This window comes from Hypomesus nipponensis, chromosome 14 (genome assembly GCF_054491055.1).
Source record: "Hypomesus nipponensis isolate SF chromosome 14, ASM5449105v1, whole genome shotgun sequence".
NCBI classification, from domain to species: domain Eukaryota; kingdom Metazoa; phylum Chordata; class Actinopteri; order Osmeriformes; family Osmeridae; genus Hypomesus; species Hypomesus nipponensis.
Genome location: NC_140374.1, coordinates 5598031 through 5621664, shown reverse-complemented (window position 1 = coordinate 5621664; position 23634 = coordinate 5598031). Strand labels below are relative to the sequence as shown.

Below are 23634 nucleotides of genomic sequence, written 5' to 3'. Positions count from 1 at the left end.
ATCAAACCGATTAATGGCTCGCTATACCATTTGTGTTATATGGTTATTTCATTATTCAAAAAAAACAAAAACAAATACAAGCCGTTGTAAATGTGTGTAACTAAAGTGACAAAACGACATTACGGCCCTATATTGCGTTTGTCAACACGGGTTGCAAAATAAAAAAAACAATGGCCACTAGGTAGGCTACACGGACACACCAGGTACACGGACCATGCACAGACCCCGTAAATAACGGGATGCGTGGGTGCTTATTTTCGAAAGTGGGCGTAATCAAACAAGTGGGAAACATTAACTTCCGAGTGTCCAGAAGGTGACGCTGTTGTTTACTACAGTGAAGTCTCCCGACCGACGATTTTCTTCTCTATGGACGGTCTTAATAAAACGATGTCCTTTTAGAAAATCGTATTTACTTACTAGCCTGAGTTTGACGTCTAGATGGCAAAAATCTCTTTGAGCTGTGTTGTAATCGTGCCCTACGTGTCGTTTAAGCCAGGTTCGATGGTGGTCTAAGAAATGAGGTCAACAGTTGTGTAGGCCTATTATACATTTGTCTAGAATGTATTTTATATTTCGTGCATCCGATGTGGGTTGTTTCTGACGAAGCAGTTAAGTATGTGTACGGATCTCATTCACTCATTGGGTGGAGAGGCATTTAATGGTATTATACCAATGCCATGCATCATTTTATACATCTTTTGTTTTGGTCCTTGGAAGGGTAGTGTCTGAGCCAACCAATAGGGGGAATATAATAGAGTGACGCATTTAGCAAACGCCTCTGTATCTTGTGGCGCAGCAAGGAAAGCTTCAGTCGATTCATTCAAACACAGTGAACAGACCTACGACTTTACAGCAAACTGCATTGGAAAGAAACTATTTCTTAGTTTAAAAAATTTCACTCAAGATTATTGGTGTTCCTTAATAGTAGAAGCGCAAATACATATATTTTATACAGCGGCGTTTACCCTGAAGAGACCCTTATATTTGCATAAATATTTATTTGAGTTGTTGGCTACAGTTTCCTATCAATATGAAGACTAAATTCATCAACGGAGTGTCTTCTTCCCCGTCTATGTCGCTGGACCGCCTTGTTACAGAGAACGCACTGGTGGTTCAGCCAGACACTGAAGACTGCAAAGACATCATCCGGCCTGATGAGCCTGAGCTAGAAACGAAACGCAAAGCGTATTTATGGTGCAAAGAATTTCTCTATGGCGCATGGAAAACTGTGTCAGAGGAAGATTTCCAGATCAGCATTATAAGGTTTGAATACATGTATTTTAATGTGACACATCATATATGAGATACTAAACTCTCACAACCCGTGTTATTTTTCAAAAAAATGTTTTCTTCAAATGTGAAAAGGCCTACGTTTTTTGGGGCTTTTAAGCTATGTAGCCTAGCCAAACAGTTTGGATTTCATGACCACAATAGCATCCTTTAAGTTTATTTGGCTTGATTATTTTATATCCGCAGCCTATGTTAATAATTTTATTTTTTAATTGATTATCTCAGAGGCACTTAGACCTATACATGATGTTGGTGTCTACATAATTGATGTCTTCAGTCATTGTTTAAAGCCAATATTGAGTTAGGCCACAAACGGTCATGCAGACTAAATGTGTCGTTCCTATCTGGTGTCGTGACAGGGGAGGCCTTAGCAACAAGCTGTTCTTGTGCGCCCTGCCAGACAGTCTCAGCTCTCTGGGAGAGGAACCCCGGAACATCCTCCTGCGCCTGTATGGTGCCATCCTACAGGTGTGTCCCATAAACTGTATTTCCTTCTTAAATTGACTGAACTTAGCCTGATCACGTTTCAGAAAACGTATACAAATAATGATATGTAGTTTCAATTGAAACATTGTAATATTGATCTCACTGACATCAAACTGTCTTACAAGAAAAGGAAGGTAACTGATGTTGTATGTTATGATTACACTGTACCTTTGAGTGCTTATGAGTTCCACTTGGTGTAGGAGGTCTGCTGTGTTTCCCATCAGACAAAACTGTAGGCTGCCCTCATAACTTGTGAGACAGCACACCCGAAGGATGTCCTCAGTGAGTGAGCAGTGTGAACGAGTGAGTGTATTTGTGTGTGTGTGTGGGTCGGCCAGTGTTGGGGTAGTTACTCAGAAAAAGTAACTAGTTACAAGTTACTAGTTACTTCTGAAAATTGTAACTAGATTACTTAACTAGTTACTGCATTTGAAAAGTAACTTCACTACTAGTTACTTTACTTTCACATTTTTTAAGCAAATGTCAAAATTTACCGCAAAGATACATGGACAAACATCATGGCCCTTTCATCACTTTATTTTTCAATTTTCAATGAAGGGCATCTCTTAGCCTTTCCACATGGTGTATTGTAATTGTAAACATGTAAAACAAAATGGCATATAAAACTCAGCTATTCACTTAACGAATATTGAGCCTGTCCACACTATCTGACCAAAGAAATATGCTTCAATTTAAAATCTCACTGAGTTGACAGCAGTTGAAAGACACCTCTCACCTGGACATAGAGTGCATTTTCTGTAATATTTTTGTCCAATCGAGCAACAAAGTTAAAATAATAAGAAAATCGCCACTGGCTGAACCCTCCTGTCTCCGTCTCATCCGTTTTCCCGCTTCCCTCCTTCGCCAACCTAGTATTATGTGATACTGGGTTGTCAATAGGTGCGTTCGACTTCATGCAGCGCCGGCGTCGTCTTCAGCCGCCTGCTGACTTGAAGCAGCCAAATGGCATTCTCAGATTCATGGCAGCCGCCTGCAGCCGGCTGCGGCGCTGCATGAAGTCAGCCCATGTCGAACGCGCCTAATGTCTACGCACCAGCAGCTACGTCACTGAAATCACTCAAATCGGTCTCTGTGGCAACGGTGCCCAAACAAGCAAGCACACCAACTTTTTGGACCGGCAAAAATGGCTTGGGTAACGCAGGAAAGTGCGTTCCTGAGGTCTAGTAAAGTAGTGTAGTTACCAATATTTTGAGTGTAATGCGTTACTTTACTTCGTTACCTATAATAGTAATATCGTTACTGTCATCCGTTACTTTGTAACTCGTTACCCCCAACACTGGGGTTGGCATATGCATACTGCATATGTGTGTGTGTGTGTTTTGGTGTGGATGATGTTTGTTGTGAGGTCATGTACCACCAAGGCTGTATATGCGTGTGTTCTTTGCCGTAGGCTATCCAAAGGAGCGTGCCTTGAGCACTCTTGTTGCCAGGCGACCCCTACACACCACACGGTACAGTATGAGATCCCTGAAGTCTCAGCCCACCACAAAGTTCACACACACCTCGCAGGTCAATCCTGAGAACTTCTCCACTGTGGAACGTCTGGAACAGGGGCTTCTGTTCTCTGGTCCTATCAATAGATTTGTGCTCAGAAGCCACAGTATTTACTTGTTATTAAAAAAAAAAAGTTAGTGAGATCCCTTGTTATGAAGTAGCCTACCCTTTCCTTGAATCTCAACCTCAGAACATGTGATGTCTTTCTGCTGTGATGACAGTGACTGACTACAAACATGCTGCCTGTCCATCTGTGAATAAAAGATGGGGTTTAAGTCTTCCTAGTGGGTTTCAACGAGAAATTAACTAGTTGACAAACAAAAATTAGCACCTAAAACTAATGTTTGACTAGATGACTCATATTTACAATAATGTAGGGCAGGGTTTCTAGAATCTGGCAGCTGATCAACTAACATTGGATCGCCCTTTGATCATCAGGTGACTACCTCAAACCGTCTTAAAACCGGTTATCACCACAGATATGATGGTGCAGGGTTGTTCCGGTAATCTTCCGAGGTGAGGGACATAGAAATACTGTTGTCTACACTCCGCAAGGGGAAACATATCTGGTACTGACCAGTCCTCCAATGAGGGCTATCACCAGTACCCCCTCTACATCCCCATGTCCTCTGTCCTGGGGGACCATGGGAACTAGACCGTGACCTCTGTCCTCTACAGCCATGGGAGCTAGACAGCCCATGTGGCCCACTGTGTGTGAGTCCTGCCGACTCATTGTTGTTATTGATTCGTATGTACTCATGTACCTTGTTTTCTTTCATTGATAGATGTCATGTAATAAAGGAGAGTCCAGACAATCCAACAAAGAAAATCAATCTCAAGTAAGTAATCTGTCATCTCTGCAGTCTTAGATAAGCTAGTGTATTGATCATGACTAGGTCTAACCCTAACATACTTGACCTTAACCTCAATTGTCCCTGACTCTCATTGTGTGAGCTATGCCAGTTAGAATTTTCCGATGTCCTTGCTTTGCAGTGGAATCAGACACAAAGAAAAAAGCAATACATTGTTGCGATGCAAATAATAATATAGCAGATCAGATGGTTAGTAATGAATCGGATATTAGACTGTAAGCCTCTCCCTGTATGTGTCCAAGGACGGTTATTGTAATAAAGATAATACCCCTTCAGTAGATTTACAGCTACCGCTGTCCGCACTGTGGATGTGTGTTGCGTAACCACCCCATTCTAATTAGAAGATGTTTGTGTGAGCTCAAGGGGTGATCGTTGTCCTGTCCTCTCCAGTAGAATAGATGCAGGTGTTGGTAGCAGCAGCTGAGGAGATTGTGGTTGTTTCCACAGTAGAAAACATCAATCGCACTAACGTTGATTACAGTGACCACAGTGATGAGTCCCTAGACCCTGTATGATTCTGTTTAGTAACCTTCTCTCCTGCTTTCCTTTGAGAAATGAAATGATACATGTCTGATGTGTTAAAGAGTTAAAAAAAAGTTAAAGAAGATGGACACATGCATTCATAGGTTCTTAAACGGGTTAGGGCCCTGTCTATACTAAACCTATTAAATACAGTGGTGCTGTGTCTTCCCCAGCAGAGAACTCTCCCTCTGCTACACCAGAGTAACTCCTCCTCTAAAGCTCCTCTGGTAGTCTCGCTTTGCGGAGCCATGGCACCTAGATAATGTCCTTGACTCGTGTAGAAAAGCTGTGCTGTCTTTTCAAGCTCAGCCACTGCAGGGATTGGTGGCCTGGCCAGCTCTCTCTCTCTTTCTCTATTTCTCTCTCTCGCTTTCGCTCTGGCTTTATCTCTCTCGCTTACTCTTTAAAACAATCTGGCCCTTGTCTTCCCTGCTCCAGGGCAACCAGGCCCACTACTGCTACATTCACTAACCCACAGCTGTGAACTGTAACCCGTACGCTCTAACATCTATACTGGTGCACGTATCTGGAACCTCATACCGGTCCATCTCTAACCCCAAGCAAAGTGTGCAGACCTATGTCTTGTGTGATTGCGATGTGTGTGTGTGTAACAATGTGTGTGTGTGTGTTTCAGGGGGCGGAAGCCATGGTCCTGGAAAGTGTGATGTTTGCCATCCTAGCTGAGAGGGAGTTGGGGCCTAAACTCTACGGCATCTTTCCCCAGGGAAGGCTGGAGCAGTATGTTCCTGTGAGTTATATCTGAGGCTGCTCAACACCGTTGTGTGTGTGTGTGTAGAAATGAGAGGACCAGAGCCAAGACACTCTGTGTTAATGTCATGTCAACAGTTGTCCTGCGTCCTAAACATTCCTGTATGTCAGTTTAACCCGGTGAGATGCAAGATACTGAGGAACCAGAAAGCAGCGTGTCACATGACCTTGTCTTTGTGTCGCTAGAGCCGCAAGCTGGAGACGGTTGAACTGAGCGTGCCCAGTGTCTCAGCGGAGATTGCAGAGAAGATGGCCAAGTTCCACGCAATGAGAATGCCCTTCAACAAGGAGCCCAAGTGGTTGTTTGGAACGATGGAGAAGTGAGTGATTCTGTTCAAATATATTTCAGTGGGGAGGGTGGTTAGAGCAGATCAAGAGGTTTCAGGTTCCAGTTTCCATTCTTGGGAATTAATGCATTATAAGTGTTAGCGGTGGGGTGGGTGCTTAGAATGATAGACTGGATTTTATTCCAACAACTCGGAGTGGTGGTTCTGTTCTGTAAGTGTTCCATTATGTTCCTTGAGAACCAGTAACAACATATAGGTTTGTTCTAGAAGGCTGAAGAAACCATGGTTGCGTAACATACAACATCTCAGGTGATGACTGGGAAGCCAGTAGGTGACCCAGTGATAGCAGAGCGTGGTCTGATCTATACGTCAGTGAACAAACACCGTTATCAGCATTATCTCCTGTGGGGACGTGGCACGTCCGTTTTGGTTAGCTAATCCCCATCACAGGCTGGATATTGTCTGGGGTAAAAGACCTCAAAGAGTAGAAGAAGAACCAAAAGATCAAAGAGAGGGGTAAAAGTGAGAGGGTAACATAATGGTAAAATGGTATTGTACCATTTTAATATCATTATTTCAATGTTATTGAATTCAATTCTGTTATCTTAATATTATTTTATACAATATGGTAGAACAACAGAGGGCAACGTGGTGGAACAGTGAGTGTACTGCCTCCCAGTCTGACCGCTGCTGCTCCTGTCTGCAGGTATCTGAAGCAGGTTCTGAGGATCTCCTTCACCAAGGAGAGCCTCACACGCAGGTTCAACCGCCTGCTGGGCTACAACCTCCCTCACGAGATGGATACCCTCAAGTACGGCCCTCACTACATTACACTATACTATACTATACTATACTATACTATACTATACTATACTATACTATACTATACTATACTATACTATACTATACTATACTATACTATACTATACTATACTATACTATACTATACTATACTATACTACACTACACTACACTACACTACACTATACTACACACTACTGTACTACACAATACTATACTACACTATCCAGTATCAGACACAGTACTGTGCTATACTCTCCAATATCAAATATCAAATCACCTTTTGTTGCTGCAGGTTCCTTCTAGACTCCACCCACTCACCTGTTGTCTTCTGTCATAACGACTGTCAAGAAGGTACAAGGCCGCTCTGTGTGTGTGTGTGTGTGTGTGTGTGTGTGTGTGTGTGTGTGTGTGGGGGGGGGTGCATGGAAATGTGTTTACATGTAAAATGTGTTTGTAAAACCCTGTTGATGTTTTGATCGGACTGCATCTGGTCTGGTTTCAGGAAACGTCTTGCTGCTTCATGGACGCGAGGGTTCAGACAAGCAGAAGCTCATGTTGATCGACTTTGAATACAGCAGCTACAACTTCAGGTTGGTCCACGGCCACAGTGACACACACACACACACACACACACACACACAAAGACACACACCCACATTATGATTCAGCACAGTTTTACCTTTACGGTTTGGCCTTCTCTATTCAAGTAGAGGGAAGTTCTGGACTACAGCCAGTTAGACGCTGGTCTAAATATTCCCATTATTTCCTCTTCAGGGAGGACATATTATCCTCTTGTTTAATATCAAATCTTCAGGGAGGACACCTTATTACGTCTTACGGTGTGACCTTTAACTAGGCCTACAGAACATAATGTCGTTTGACGGTTTGTGTACCTGAGGCCTGTTCCATAAAGCAAGTTTACCGATGTTTTTAGAGGGTTTAGCCTCTTTCTCATGTTTCCAACCACTATTGGTTGCTCTGACACATCCATGACTCACAGTCATGGCTTTCTATGCACTTGTTGATGCAGTGGTTAGGAAACTGAGACTGGTGAGACTTTGTAACACGCCATGAGGCCACAGATGCTCAACTGTTTTCTCAATGGTTGTAATTTTCTGTACGTTTAAATAAATACGTTGTTCCTAACCCCTTAAGTCCTATTAAGCCATTAATATCCCCTAATTATTTTTTCCAATAGTGTACTATTTAAGTGTGGACAACACTACAGAACTACTACTGTAATTCCTCCTGACTGGAGTATAGTTACTGTACTGGGATTTTGGATTTCTGTAAATCCTGGAATGTTTTGGTGCCTCATTTCTTGGAAGCTAGGCTGCCGCTGTCATTGTGTTGTGGAGGCCTGGTAGCTCAGTGTGAAACTCCCCCACCAGCCCCCCTGCTTCCCTCTGCACCTCGTGCCCCTCTCTCTCTCTCTCTCTCTCTCTCTCTCTCTCTCTCTCTCTCTCTCTCTCGAAATTTTTTCTTTTCCTCTAGCTCATGTCTCCCTCTCGCTCTACACCAAGTATGTCTGGGCAATAGCTTGATTAAGTAAAAACATTATACTCTAATTATTTTCTTTATTTAAATTATGTTTCTTAAATATGTTCACATAGTGGCAGAAAGTATTCAAGACTAATAACTAGCATGCTTGTTATGTTGTAAAAATGTGACTTGTAAGTGGCGGTTTTAGATTTCTATGTGGTCATGTGTTTCCTCTTGTCATTTGCAGGGGCTTCGACATTGGCAATCACTTTTGTGAATGGATGTATGACTACAGCTATGAGAAGTTCCCCTTCTTTAAGGTCACCTCCCAGAACTACCCCACCAAAGCCCAACAGGTATGTACTGTCAGGACCAGGGGTGAAGATGTGCTGCAGAGCCACTAACTCATAAGACCGAGATCTGAGAGTTTGATGGGCTCGGAGTTTAAAACCTTCTCAAGCAGACAGTTATGAGATAAATGAAGTCCTCCTCCTCCTTGTAAAGGTACCAGCTAGTGCACCCAGACCTGATACGTAGGTCAGGGACAGCTCCACGCTACAACCGTCCAGTAATGTGCGTTCTCTCCTCAGCTGCATTTCTTTGGGAGCTACCTGCGGGAGTCTGACCGGGGCTTCGAGAACCTCGCTGAGGAGGACCAGAAGAACATTCTAGAGGAGATGTATATTGAAGTCAACAGGTGAGTTAAGGTGGTTACCAAGGCCTGTCTGCCTGTCTGTTAGTCAGCCTGTCTGTCTATTGACCAGAACTGTCTGTCTGTAACCAGCCTGTCTGTCTGTTAACCTGTCTGTGTGTCTGTTGACCAGGTTTGCTATGGCCTCCCACCTGTTCTGGGGTCTGTGGTCCATCATACAGTCCAGGATCTCCACCATCGAGTTCGGCTACATGGTGAGTGTCTATTACCATGGTCCCTGTTACCAAGGTGTAGGTAACAAGGTGTCTGTTAACAAGGTATCTGTCTCCATGGTGATTCTCTGTCACCGTAGCAAATTTTTCTCAGCTGGCGATGTGACCCATTTGGTGGCAGTGGGACACGCAGACAGATTTGTGTCTGTGCCACATCGCCTTTACTGCTCTGACTTCCATAAATATCTGCTGTGTCAGGGTAACAAGGGAATACTGGGGCAGAGGGGCCTGGACTCTGCCAGGACTGGCCTGGTCTGGTATGACGTTAGTGTGTGATGTGTCTCAGGAATATACCCTGGACACATTTGAAGCTGGCTTTTAATTAATACTCCCTGGCAAGGTGTGCCTGTATCTCAGGAATGTGCCCAGGCCAGGTCTGAATCGGGTGTTTCAGGATTATGCCCGTGCCAGGTTTGACGTTATTGTTTCATGTGTTTCAGGAATACGCCCAGGCCAGGTTTGAGGCATACTTCAAGCAGAAGAGGATGTTTGGCATTTAAAGGGGAGGAGCCACACAACCTCTGCACTTTAACCCAGCCAGTCAGAGTGCATGACAAGGCTGTTATGGGGCCTGCAGTCTTGCCCCTGTGGGACCCATCCCAAGGAAAGTCTCAGTATGCATTACTGCTTAGTTACTACGCTATTAAGCATTTACCTTTCATTCCATACTCCCGTTGTTGTCATGGTCACACCCCCCATCCCCCCCCCCCCCCCCCCCGTAGTCGCAAGTGAAAAATAAAAATCTCTGTGGGAAGATCGTGAGAAGGCAATAAAGGGTTAAGACCCTCAGATTTCCCCCAGAGTAGATCCTTATTTTGGAAAGGCAACATTGTATCAATGTATCCATGCATCATTCCCTGATGGAAAAAAACCCTCTTCTATGAGTGGAAAATAACTGGACCCCCCTGCTGACCTCAACTGTTATCTACTGTATGACTCATCAACATATGACCAAGGTCCAGCTTCTGCTGATGACTTTAGAGCCTATTCTGACTTTCTGTCTAACTCATCACTCTCACTCCCACCAGTGGTCATAGTGCAGCAGGGTCAGCTTGAAAATGTAAACAGCGATTTCCCAATGTCTTGTTAATATGAAGTGTAAATACAACATGATAAACACATACAATAGTAGCTGACCTTTAAAGCGACAGTTCGCCCAAATGTCATTAAATGCATTTGTAATTGGCTGCTGTGTTTTGTTCTGACATATTGTGACATTGTGTGCAGCTGAGGAGAGCAGGGGGAGGGTAAACTGTGAACTGATAATGATTATTACAAAACAAATCATTTAGAGGGTTTTTAACCTTCATCTAGAAACGATTTGATTGTTTATTAATCTTCAGAATGGATTTGACTGACTAATTTAACTTACTTATGACTAACTTTTTGTTTTTGTAATTTGTTACTTAGACTGTGATTGCTAGTTCTGTTGAATGCATATTACATTTTTGTATTTCTCTGTTAACAGACAGTGTCTCTGTTAACAGTAATGTTGATGTTATTGTTTTATCTAATGAACCTCTTTCTCGCCTGTCATTGGTGGTTACCGTGGCAGCAGCACTTTCCTTTTCACTTTTTGTTTTTTTAAGAAACATTGACAAACATTCTCTGTTTGTTGGTTGCACTTTATTGGTCAGATACTGAGACAACTGGGTTTTTACTTGACAGTGAATGACAGTCTCACCAAAACTGTCTGACTGATCTACCTTTTTACTGACACTTTGACATGCATTGTTTGCCATGGACAGGGTTGTTTCTGGCCACTACATCGTGTTACCACACACGCTCACCAATATAGTTTGTTCATGCCTAGTACACATCTAATAAATACCTAGTACACAGCAAATACAAGCAGTACCTACCACATCACATAACGTAAATACAGTATTAAAAGTGCAAACTATACTTACATACACCAAGTACTTACCCAGTATTCCCGGTAAATACAGTACCATTGGATGAAGTGCTTCCATTTTTCCTTGAATGGGATTTTTCTTAATAAGAAAACACTGTTTCCACACGCTACGTCACAGTTGTGTGATCATGGCGATGCCATTCCATTCACGTAGAGCTATGATGCTCTACATTTTATTTTCTGTCAATACCAAAACCTCTCATTCTCCTGCTGTAGATCTTCTGTGAATTCAATGTACGTGTTAAAACACCTGGGGTGTCAGGTTTTGCATAGTTACTCTAAAGCCAGTATACTGTAGGTCTCCAGCTGTGCTAACCTGCTGTCCTGTATAGTGATACAATCAGTTGTTTATACAACAACCTAGCCAAGCTAAATTCTTCTCATGTGAATAACAATGTTATGTCTTCAACATCCTACTAACCAATGGAACTGAAAAGAATTTTGCAAAAATTAGTTGTCTTGCAGACCGACTGGTATCTAGCTATGCACAAATAAAGAAAAAAAGAACATAATATAATTATAAAAAATAAAACATCTACCTTTGTGACTTTCTAAAGGGAGGTTGCTTTTGCAAACTGTAGAAAAAACAAGTATCTACTGTAATTTGTGGTCAACTAATAAAAGGAAACAACAAATAATGATTTGTGTTTGTTGTCATTCATATCTACAAGAAGTGTATATTCTCAGAATGTACAGTATGTTACATGACCATGGACAGCCAAGATAATGGGGGTTTATGATGTTTACCATGTGGAGATGGGATCTTCTTGGGCAATACAGAGTACAGAAAATCTCCTTTAGGATGTTATCTACATGTACTTGCCAGCACAACCCTGACCAACCTACAACTCACAACCAAACACTTGTCACTCACCAGTACAGCGATAACCACTTTGAATTCACCACCTTACCACAAACTACCCTCCAACTGACCACTGTACAACTGACCAGCACAGCCCAGGATACACCAGAAATGTATGTCTGCAGTCCTCAAAATGTTTGAGTTGCTGCAGTAATCAGGGAGAGAGCTGGGGGATGGGTGACAGTTGGCTCTCTAACATTGCCTCAGATGCCAAAGTCTTATGGAGGGTGGGGGGGGAAGTAAAAAAACTGAAGGATGGACCAGGAGAGAGGTTGTGAGCTCTAAACTAGTCGCTCTTACAGTTTTTTTTATTCGCTTTAGTACTATTTTCACGAGTAAGATGTACATTTTCAAAACTCTTAGTACAAAGATCCAAACTGATCACACTTGCAACACAGCTAGACATTCTTTCAAAACCGGATTAAATGCTTTCAGTCCACATAATCATTGTTTCAAACACAAGATTATTGTAAAATGTAATGGGAACATTTGGTTTAATCACCGAAACAGTATGATCTTCTTTCAGTTTAGTACTTTAACAATCAGTTCATCCAACAGCAAACAATGCAAGATACATGTTTCAAATCAGCCTTAGAAGTGCTGAAGTTAATATGCTACAGTACTATGTAAAAGACAGATTACAGTTCCACATTAGGCAATACACTTACATTACTCACATTTACATAATCTATAACTTCCAAAATATTTATCCTATGTGTAATTAAGTGAGGGATCAATGAAGACATTGTCTACAATCATTTGGTCACATTTTTAATAGTTTTTATACTATTTTTTATACTATTTTTCAGATATAATTGTAACATAGGTATACTTTCAATTATGTAACTGAATGAGAACAAAACATAACATTTACTGTAAAGGCCCCATGCCCACCTCTCTGAAATCTCTGTTGGTGCCCATGCCCACCTCTCTGACCTCTCTGTTGGTGCCCATGCCCACCTCTCTGTTGGTGCCCATGCCCACCTCTCTGACCTCTCTGTTGGAGCCCATGCCCACCTCTCTGACCTCTCTGTTGGTGCCCATGCCCACCTCTCTGTTGGTGCCCATTCCCACCTCTCTGTTGGTGCCCATGCCCACCTCTCTGTTGGTGCCCATGCCCACCTCTCTGACCTCTCTGTTGGTGCCCATGCCCACCTCTCTGACCTCTCTGTTGGTGCCCATGCCCACCTCTCTGACCACTCTGTTGGTGCCCATGCCCACCTCTCTGACCTCTCTGTTGGTGCCCATGCCCACCTCTCTGACCTCTCTGTTGGTGCCCATGCCCACCTCTCTGACCTCTCTGTTGGTGCCCATGCCCACCTCTCTGACCTCTCTGACGGATCCCTTGTCCACAAGCTCTTCCTATTCCCTGCTGTCTATCCTGCTCCATGTTGAAAGAAATTGACAGTGTTTACGGCCCTCACTATTACGTATATCTAAGGACCAATTGTGGTTACCCCAATTTGAAATCAAGTAGCAATAATGAGTATTCATCATGTGTGGTTACAGTAATTTATATGTTCGTACAAAAACATTTTATTTCTGTAGTTCTCAAATCGATATACTGTTAATTGCTGAAATGATAATATATAGGTTTACCCAACGGTCCAGTGATTAACCATTAAGATCAGTTGGATTAAGTGTTGGTCAAATGTGTTTAAATTAGATGAGAAGCATATTAAAAGTATCGTGAGCATTGCGAAAGACAATTACTTCATATGAAAGGAATTTCTTTGATGACACACTGATTGGTGTGGTGAAAAAGTGATTGTGTATTTTGTGCACTGTACTTTGTCAATTTAACATGTGATTACATGTTTGAAAAAACAGACTTTTTGATGATCTGCTTTGAGTTTTGTACTAACAGTTGTGAGGTTTTACCACATACTTGTGAAAATAGTACCAAAGTGAATAAAAAAAACTGTAACGTATACGGTTTACTGGCTGTTTACTGGTGGAGTGGATCTAACTGTGGTCCTACCACTAGTTAAAGTGGAAAGAGAGTTTGATCTTAAACTGTGTGTCGAGATCTGCAGGATTCTTTACTGTTAAGGACCCAGCTTCCTGTCCTGTGTCAGTATGTGGCCTATCAGATCTCTAAAAGCAAGGCCTAGCATTCCAATGTGATGACATCATCCCAGGGTTGAGGCTGCAGGGTCCCCAAAAGCTTCTCAACAGTCAAATACGGATCAGTACGCATGTGTGTGGGTGTGTGTGTGTGTGTGTGTCTGTGTGTGTGAATGAACGTGTGTGAATACAGTGTGTATTCACACACATTCATATCTACAAAAAGTGTATATTTTCAGAATGTACAGTATGTTACATGACCATGGACAGCCAAGATAATGGGGGTTTATGATGTTTACCATGTGGACATGGGATCTTCTTGGGCAATACAGAGTACAGAAAATCTCCTGTAGGATGTTATCTACATGTACTTGCCAGCACAACCCTGACCAACCTACAACTCACAACCAAACACTTGTCACTCACCAGTACAGCGATAACCACTTTGAATTCATCACCTTACCACAAACTACCCTCCAACTGACCACTGTACAACTGACCAGCACAGCCCAGGATACACCAGAAACGTATGTCTGCAGTCCTCAAAATGTTTGAGGACTGTTAGTGCCTATGCCCACCTCTCTGAACTCTCTGTTGGTGCCCATGCCCACCTCTCTGACCTCTCTGTTGGTGCCCATGCCCACCTCTCTGATGGATCCCTTGTCCACAAGCTCTTCATATTCCCTGCTGTCTATCCTGCTCCATGTTGAAAGAAATTGACAGTGTTTACGGCCCTCACTTTTACGTATATCTAAGGACCAATTGTGGTTACCCCAATTTGAAATCAAGTAGCAATAATGAGTATTCATCATGTGTGGTTACAGTAATTTATATGTTCGTACAAAAACATTTTATTTCTGTAGTTCTCAAATCGATATACTGTTAATTGCTGAAATGAAAATATATAGGTTTACCAAACGGTTCAGTGATTAACCATTAAGATCAGTTGGATTAAGTGTTGGTCAAATGTGTTTAAATTAGATGAGAAGCATATCAAAAGTATCGTGAGCATTGCGAAAGACAATTACTTCATATGAAAGGAATTTCTTTGATGACACACTGATTGGTGTGGTGAAAAGGTTATTGTGTATTTTGTGCACTGTACTTTGTCAATTTAACATGTGATTACATGTTTGAAAAAACAGACTTTTTGATGATCTGCTTTGAGTTTTGTACTAACAGTTGTGAGGTTTTACCACATACTTGTGAAAATAGTACCAAAGTGAATTAAAAAAACTGTAACGTATACGGTTTACTGGCTGTTTACTGGTGGAGTGGATCTAACTGTGGTCCTACCACTAGTTAAAGTGGAAAGAGAGTTTGATCTTAAACTGTGTGTCGAGATCTGCAGGATTCTTTACTGTTAAGGACCCAGCTTCCTGTCCTGTGTCAGTATGTGGCCTATCAGATCTCTAAAAGCAAGGCCTAGCATTCCAATGTGATGACATCATCCCAGGGTTGAGGCTGCAGGGTCCCCAAAAGCTTCTCAACAGTCAAATACGGATCAGTACGCATGTGTGTGGGTGTGTGTGTGTGTGGGTGTGTCTGTGTGTATGAATGAACGTGTGTGGATACAGTGTGTGAGTGAGTGAAATGAAATTGAATATGCATAGCAAGCAATTGTTATTTTATTTTGATCACAAACAATATAACTAAAGGCTTCACAGTTGTCCATTAATGTCAACATCTGAAATCCGTATCACGAGATTGCTTTGTTTGATACCAGGCTGGAATGCGTCGTAAGAGTCTGGGGCCTGGAGAGGGCGTGTCTTAGCCTCGTGACTCTTCCTCCTCCCCTATCCTCGACCCCCTACCTGCTTCCCCAACAGCCCATTGGCTGGGAGAGGGGGTGGGTCAAGTCTGGGAATGGCCTTGAGAAGCAACAGTCAGCATTTAATGACTTGGTATTACCTATGGTGATGTTGTGCTTTGACAAGCCTGGATTGCAGGGGGGAGGGGTTCAACAAAGCTGTGTTTTGGGGAGAGAGGCGTGCTATCTCACAAGACTCTATCTTTCTTTATCTTTTGCTCTCTCTCTCTCTCTCTCTCTCTCTCTCTCTTAATGCTTTCTTGCAAACCATTATTTCTGTCTCTCACACACACTGGCTGTCCTCTGTCAGTTCAAAACAAACACAGGATGTTGTACACCTAAAACCAAATGACCAATATGAGATGACCTGACCTGACATAGCAGCTGGGAGGAAGGAAGGAAACCTGCGAATGTTCCGAATCTCCCTTGGCTGATATGACTGCATGGCCTGAACACCCCCAGTGTTACAGTGCCCTCGTGTGGTAAACAAGGACATCTGCATACAATTGATGCACAAGAAGATCATATACTGTCTATATTATTTAAAATACTATAACATTATACATTTAATAAAACAGGGGCAAGATTGTTATTAAAAAAACACCCCCAATATAGTCTTGTTTCTTGTCAGCTTGTCTGTTCAGTGGAAGAACTGATATTGGAAAAACACTCTCACTCACATTCACGTAACAGTCCTTCACATACCACTCATACATGTCCACATACACAAGTTAAATAAATATGTACATAATCAAATGTGTTTTTGTGATAAAACATTATGATAATGTCCTGGTCTTGCCTAGGAGGCACGTTTGAAAAAAACGGCCTCAGATCAAGAGTTGATGCCACTGTGCGATTGGCTGGCGAACTGATCGCATCATCAGGCTCCAGTGTTGGTCCTCAAAGGCCCCTATCTTCCCAAGGCTGGTCTGACCAATCAGGCGGCGTGTGGACTTCCTGCCTGCCAGGCTGTGGTAGACCGACAGCAGGATGGAACACTGATAGATGTCAGTTTCGGGCAGGGAGAAGGGGAGGACCTGGTTAAAGATGGTCACCTCTGTGTAGGGCTGGTATGAGCTCTTCTGATGATGCAGCTGAACCTGGTTACACTGGACACTGACCCTGGCATGCAGTGCTGCAAACACACACAAACACACACCGACACACACGAAGACACACACAAAAACACATTGGCATGGGTGGAAGCATTGTGTGACAGCATTGTTGTACCATGTGTATTTGTGTATGCATGTATGTATGTGTGTGTGTATCTGTGTGTGAATGTGTAGGTATGTGTGTATGTTTGTGTGTACGTGTGAGAGTTTGTATGTATGTTTCTGTATGTATGTGTGTCAATGTGTGTGTGTGTTGGGAGGTGTGTAGTACCCTTCTGTGTGTGTGTGTGTGGTGGCAGAGTCCTGATCTTCAACAGCCCCACCTCCAGTCTCTGGCAGGTGTGCAGAAACCTCAGGGACAGCAGCACCTCACCAACCAGGTCCTGGAAAACACACTCACAATCAGCCTGGACAACACACACACACACACAACCCTAACCCACATCACAAAGCATGCACACACACACCTAAACCAAACCCTACCCCACATCGCAAATACACAGACACACAAACACACACAATCTTTCACGGTCTGAAGAGCAAGGCTCAGTAAGTGAGTGTTGTACCTTCTGAGGTGTGTGCAGGTCCTTCAGCAGCTCCAAGGGGTAGGAGGTCATGTGGAGCTGACCCAGAGGAACCCTCACCTCGCCCAGAGACTCTTCTCTGGAGAAGCTGTCATAATCCTTCACCTGGGAAAACCACAGGGGTGCTGGACAGTAAACTCACCTGAACGAAATTCTGAATACTGATATTTTGGGGGGCTTTTTTTGTTGTTGCTTTGTTACTATTGATGGGACATTGGAAAGAGACAGGCGAGCAGGGAGAGAGATAGAGGGAGGACGGCATGTATGCAGGAAATAGCCTTCATCGGATTTGAACCAAGGCGTTAGTCCTTCATAGCCTTCATAGTATTTGCTCAAGCCCAGTGAGCTTCCAGAGCACCCAGAATGCTGTTGTCTCTATGATGTAAAGTCAGATTCTGACATGTGTAGCAGAGGATGGACATTAGGGTGTTAGAGTGTCAAGCAGAGGGCTGTACCTCCAGCCTGACTGTGTGGCGAGCCAGCTCCTTCTCCTGCTCCAGGGTGTGGATGAACTGGTCTCCGAAGGAGGGGCTGAGACTGTCCTTCACCACGCGGCTCTGCCACTCCCCCTGCACCCGCTGCAGGCTCCGCCCCTCCTCCACAGGCCCCGCCCACAGCAGCCGCACCCTGACGAAGGGGTGAAGCCTCTGGTTGGGAGCTCGTGGCTGCAGCCCACTGGCCTGCAGCACGGTGACCACCAGCTGGGACTGAACGTGGTCGTGGTAGAGGGAGAACGTCAGGGAACCTCGCGCCTCCCTCTCCACATTCTCCCAGCTGCTGCCGGGCTCTGCCGGCGGGGCGCTGCTCGTAGACGGAGAGATGGTCCACCTCGGGGCCTCCATCTGTAAATGCGCCGTCCTACTCAGGGTGGTTCTCAAGTTTACAGAGTTCAGTCTGTTTTAAGTACTTGCCTGTTTGGAGTGGCTTACCTTGTAGTTTGGAATCAACGAGTGTTGGGTCTGTGGCCCTTGTGGTGGGGTATCAAGAGGGAGGTAAGAATCTGAGGAAAACAGAATCCGGGTCAATAATGTGTGGTACAAATATCATAACATCTTCTATCCTTACCCCAAACAGTAAATGTCTGTTCCATTGAATTCTGTTCTGTTCCTAAAGAGTTTGTGTGTGTGCTAGCATACCAGGTTCCTGGGGTGTGGGAGTGTGTGCGTACCAAGTTCTTGGGGGGTGTGTTTGTGTGCATACCAGGTTCCTGGGGCGTGGGAGTGTATGTGCAGAAGCGGATGGTCTGCCACAACAGGAGGGCCATCGCCAGAATGAAAAGGACCACAGATAATCCCAGAATGCACCATTTCAGTTGCTCCGACATTGGCAAAAGCATGGCCTTCCAGGACACTGGGCTGTGAATGACGAAAGTCATTGCTCTGTGCGTAGCCTCCCTGAAGAAAGTAGAACCATATTTCAGTCAAGCCTCCACCTGTATCACCTCACAGATACCGCCTAGTCAAATGTTACACCCGCAGCATGCAAATCAAGACAGGGAGTAAAGAAAGATGGACCTTTTCAGCTTCTGTGTCCTGAAAGGTCTCCACATTCACTCACTGTCTGCTATACTTCAAAGAAAGTGCATTTAAAGCCCTTCTCCCTGTAAACCTTACTGTCAGAACAATCCAGTGTCCTCGACAGTGAACCACAACCCTCAGTAACTCACATTTTTTATTTATGATATTCCTCGTGTTGTACAGATTTGCTAGGCAGCTTGGCTATCCTGACACAAACAACACAAGGATCTTCACTGTTCACAAACTGAGGAAAGATTGAAAATAACAAAACTAAAGTTAAAGCTCTTACCTTGGGAAACCATTCACCCTGAAGTTTCATACAAAACAATGCAAATGCATTGGAAATGCTATCCAGCTGCCTTTTCTGCCTCCTTGGCCAACTCATCCGAGAGAATCCGTCTGTCTGTCCTCTGTTGGTCTGTCACAATATCTGCAGCTCATATTTTGACTAACAAGTTTGGTTGGTTGACGGTGGCTGCCTCCCTAGCCGTCCTCCTGGTGTGTCAACACTAGCAACTTCATTGAAAGAGCTTCTGCCATCACTGCTTTACAATCAGCCTGACTGTGGTCAGACAAGCAGCCAGGCAGGCTGGAACCATAGAACAGGCATCTGCAGACGTACAAAGCAGATCTCTAAATGTTACTGTACCCCCTGGAATGAGGAAGTAAGGAGGAAGAACAATAAGACTAAAACTGGCCCTTCTTCTTTTTAATTCGAAACATCACCGAGCAACCAGCAGCATGAAAACAAATGGAGCAGAAAGGTATTGTAGATTCAAGTTTATTTAGGACAGACTGGAAGCCTAACAGCAGAGCAACAATAGTAAGTGCTTAACAACATAAAAAGCACTGACTATGAGTTCTACCAGTCTGATTACCTTAGATATCCCAAATGTATTTTACAACTGATCTATTTCCTATTATTACAACTAACTCTCATGTCATTCATGACATTTATTGTGCTCTGATAATACTAACTGACAGTAAAGTGCTTAACAAAATGCAGCGTTTAAACAACACTGGAGACACTCAGTAAAGTTGGAGACATCTTAAACATTAAATATTGTAACAGCAAAAAAAGATGCTCTTCTTTTCCTCTGGGTGGGAGAACTGTGAAAGCCAATGCTGGACCCCCACTGTGCCGTCTCCGTCTCCAGATGCTGATTCTCACTAAACACAAACAGAGCAAGACCCTGTCTACCTACTCAACTCTTCCAGCTCCTCAAGCTTAAATATGTGCATACCAATCAATTACTAATCCATACTTCCAATCGTCTCTCTATCACCATGGCAAAGGCTCTCCTGTGTAGTGCAGAAATGACCCATGATCCTTTTCGGTCAGTCCACCAATCACAGCCAGGACAGAGGAAATGCTGTCCTCGGCACTGAGGGGAGCCTGGGAACACAACAACACAGTTGTCAAGGGGGTCATTCAATAACCATAGTGACAACTGCTGAAACAGTTATAAAGCTAAAAATACTGGATAGGAAAAGTTTCAGGAAAAGTTTCTCATCAACAGGTGTGAGGATTAGTATAACTCAGTGGTTGGACATTTGACCGCAGATCTGGATGTCACATGGTTCAAATCCCCCCTCTGTACATCGCTTACAACGCCACCCTCTGTCTGAGGAGAGTGCCTAACATCCTGCGGGACCGTCACCATCCATTCCACCTGCTGCCCTCAGGTAGAAGGTACAGGTCCATACGGGCCAGAACATCAAGACTGACCAACAGTCTGTACCCACAGGCTGTGACGCTTCTGAACAGTGCCCCCCCCCCTCCCCTCCCCTTTCTGCCTCCCTCTCATGGACAGTAACCACACCAACCAATTACAATAACAAAGAACTGGACTTTGCATTGTTGCACAAATAACTAAATACTCCACATCTCTTGACTGTTCTGCCGTTGTTATGTTCTGTTAGGTCGTCCATGTTGTTAAAGCCCTTCACGATGGTGCTAATACTGAATATCGTTATTGTTACTGTTACGTGTATTGATCGTGTTAATGTTTACACAAGGTCTATTTATGGGAAGCTTATTGGAGGGATATTGCACTTTGTATTGCACTTTTATGTCAAACTATGCAGTGTTTGAATGCTCTAAACATAATTTTGTTGTTTTCTATGACAATGACAAATCAATATTGAATTGAAATTAGGATAAGTAAATACAGTATTATCGTGATCATTTTTGTGTTTGGGTGTGTCTTACCTCAGGCCCGCCCATGTCGGTGCGCACCCAGCCAGGATGCAGCATCATGCAGAGGATCCCATCCTCCACCAGATCCACCGCCATGCACCTGCTCACCATGTTCAGAGCGCTCTGTTGCAGCACACGACAAATACACGTCTCACACGACTGCAGTTGAATACTGCACCGCAACGCAAAAACCGACACTGCAAAATGTAAGGTATGGTGTGTTTGTTTTTAGATATCTGTTGTTGTTGCATTTTTCATGCTTTTTGAGGGCACATGATGCACAGGGTCCAGGGGAGGATTCAAACCCAGGCCACTGCGGTACATGCCGAATCCGGGCAGGATTCAAACCCAGGTACACGCACTAATCCGGTGAGCTAACAGGGCGCCCCATATCAGAAAGTGTATGACACAAGAGTGTAATAATATGGAACCATTAACCGCATTAGCCAGGTCCTGGTCTACCCCACCCCACCTAGCCAAAGCCTTGAAGGTTCTGTAGGGGCCAGTACCTTGGAGGTTCTGTACGGGTACCATTTGAAGTTATTGGCCCGGTCTCCCCAGTTGAGCTCCACGGAGCCCAGCAGGGAGGTCATGTTGATGACAGCAGCTCTGTGGATGCCCATGCCCGGCCCACCCTGCCTGGCTGCCCTCCTCAGCAGCGGCAGCACAGCCTGGTGAAGACAGTTACTTACCCACCTGTATCATGTACTACACTACTATTCTATCCTATTAAATTCAATCCTATACTATTCTACACAATCCAATATTATCCTACACTATTGTATGGTATACTATCTTATACAATCCTCTACAACAATAACATGACGACATATAGAAAGTATCATCAAAAAATGCTGGGGCTAACCAGTGTCCGATAAATCAAATGTAAAAAGTATGTAAAAAAGCTAAACCAACAGCTACAGTGCATTAGGGATTTGTCATTTGAATATATTTACTCATGGTTTCTCTGGAGAAGTCAGTACCTTTGTGATCATGAGAGGAGCCACAGAGTTAACGTGGAAGTTCTCCAGCATGTTCTCTGCTGTGACCGTCTCAAAGTTGGCCACCACGTTGATCCCAGCATTGTTGATCAGACAGTTGAGGCCTTCTTCCTGCACCAGCACATCCACTTCCTGTGCGGCCCTTTCGATGCTCTCCTGGCTGATCACATCTGAAACACATCAGGACCACAACACACTGTGATATTATTATTATTACAACACAATCATATCAGATTGAGGCTAGAGCTGTCTTAATACACACATGAGCGCGCGCATGCACAGACACACACGCACATACACACACAAGCGCGCGTGTGCACACACCCCCACGCGCGCGCGCGCGCACACACACATACACGCACACACACAGATAAACAGTCAAACACACCCACACACACAAGCAGACACATTTAGCATTCCCAAACGTACCTAGGGTGATTATGTGGATATTGGAGTATTTCTCTGCCAACTTCTGCAGTTGCTGCAACAATAAATTCACACAAATATATCATGCTTTGTGGTAAATTACTTAACCTAAGTTGCCCTCATAAATAGTAATATCTGGAAATTCCAACACCACATAAATGGTTTGGCGAGCTGGGATGTGTACCCAAGGTTACCTGTGCGCCGCTCGGATTCCTTGCGGCAGCTATTATTTTGGCCGGTGAGTTACTACTGGTGGCGAGGCTTTCTACCATCTGCAGACCAAGTCCTCGGCTTGCTCCCGTTATCATTATATTCCGGCAGTTTTTAAAGTTTGCGGCAGACATCGTTTTTTTGTGACTTAAAAGGTAAATATTTCGAATGTTGTACTGAGTTTTAGTAGTGCATGTACATACTGTGTAAGCTTAGCCAGTCACGTGGTTGAAAGGAACTCTTGCGCATGTCGAATCTACGACCACAGATCAATGCCGGCGCAAATGCCACATATCACTTACACCGCTCGCATTTGTATCGTCTATAACCCTCTCAATTCAGACACACTACTCTTGATAGTCTAGATAGCTTTCAAATCGTATAGAATCGTATACACGCAAACAGTAAAATTTCCAGCCCCTCCGAATCGCTCGTTGTCAAATCTCACCACAAGATAGCAGCATTGCACTTTAATCCTGCTCCAGGATAAGATGGCGTTAATTGTGTCTACTATGTATTTCATGGTAAGCATACTAATAGATCCCCGGAGCACTTAAATTCTGCTTTTTACAAGTTTTATACGGTATTCCACTGTCCTTAAAAAAGAAGAAGAATATTTCACTCAACTGGGTGTGCCTACCAAAACAGAGCTACTTTCCATAACCACTCCCCAATGACAAAACTGCGACAGTCCACATTCAGATGTAGTGGTATGGAGTCATAGCAAATATTAGGAGGACATATGCACAAAGGTAGTCAGGTGTGATGTAGGGAGTTGGTAGGACAATGTACCAAATCTGGCATCACGTGAGTTCACACTGCACAATGTCTCCTTTCCTCTCCTTCCCTCTCTTCTGCTCTCATGCTCTCACCTCCTTTAGAAACATCACTGAACCAAATTATTGAGGGGGATTGTCCTGTGATTTCTTCTGGGTTCCTTTTTGATTTTTTTGAAGCACTTAACAGTCTAAAAGTCA

At 43.7% G+C, this 23634-nt stretch overlaps 3 protein-coding genes across 10 annotated transcripts; 1 reads left to right on the top strand and 2 right to left on the bottom strand.

Moving 5' to 3' along the window:
* Window positions 1-807: 807 nt before the first annotated feature.
* On the top strand, window positions 808-11503 carry chka (choline kinase alpha). Of its 6 annotated transcripts, none has more exons than XM_084672613.1 (13): window positions 1124-1263; window positions 1650-1758; window positions 3188-3248; window positions 4077-4130; window positions 5320-5433; window positions 5640-5773; window positions 6447-6551; window positions 6837-6895; window positions 7047-7134; window positions 8274-8382; window positions 8617-8723; window positions 8851-8932; window positions 9391-11503. In XM_084672613.1, the coding sequence occupies exons 2-13, from the start codon at window positions 1742-1744 to the stop codon at window positions 9448-9450; spliced, it is 990 nt and encodes a 329-aa protein (XP_084528739.1). In that variant the 5' UTR covers window positions 1124-1263; window positions 1650-1741; the 3' UTR covers window positions 9451-11503. The 6 variants fall into 6 exon arrangements, with proteins under 6 accessions (XP_084528736.1, XP_084528739.1, XP_084528740.1 ...); XM_084672614.1 differs by lacking the exon at window positions 1124-1263 and adding an exon at window positions 1977-2058; XM_084672610.1 differs by lacking the exon at window positions 3188-3248 and having other exon boundaries at window positions 808-1263.
* Window positions 11504-15457: 3954 nt separating this feature from the next.
* syt19 (synaptotagmin XIX) lies at window positions 15458-18678 on the bottom strand. The gene is made up of 6 exons (XM_084672825.1): window positions 18504-18678; window positions 18233-18303; window positions 17759-18145; window positions 17286-17408; window positions 16991-17102; window positions 15458-16739 (listed from the first exon to the last, which is right to left on the bottom strand). Exons 1-6 carry the CDS (start codon window positions 18676-18678, stop codon window positions 16432-16434), a joined length of 1176 nt encoding a protein of 391 aa, XP_084528951.1. The 3' UTR covers window positions 15458-16431.
* A 935-nt stretch (window positions 18679-19613) lies between these two features.
* On the bottom strand, window positions 19614-22875 carry LOC146258375 (uncharacterized). Of its 3 annotated transcripts, none has more exons than XM_084672619.1 (7): window positions 22642-22875; window positions 22451-22502; window positions 22004-22191; window positions 21530-21691; window positions 21033-21143; window positions 20065-20216; window positions 19614-19990 (listed from the first exon to the last, which is right to left on the bottom strand). In XM_084672619.1, the coding sequence occupies exons 1-6, from the start codon at window positions 22789-22791 to the stop codon at window positions 20103-20105; spliced, it is 777 nt and encodes a 258-aa protein (XP_084528745.1). In that variant the 5' UTR covers window positions 22792-22875; the 3' UTR covers window positions 19614-19990; window positions 20065-20102. The 3 variants fall into 3 exon arrangements, with proteins under 3 accessions (XP_084528745.1, XP_084528744.1, XP_084528743.1); XM_084672618.1 differs by having other exon boundaries at window positions 20086-20216; XM_084672617.1 differs by having other exon boundaries at window positions 19614-20216.
* Window positions 22876-23634: the final 759 nt, after the last annotated feature.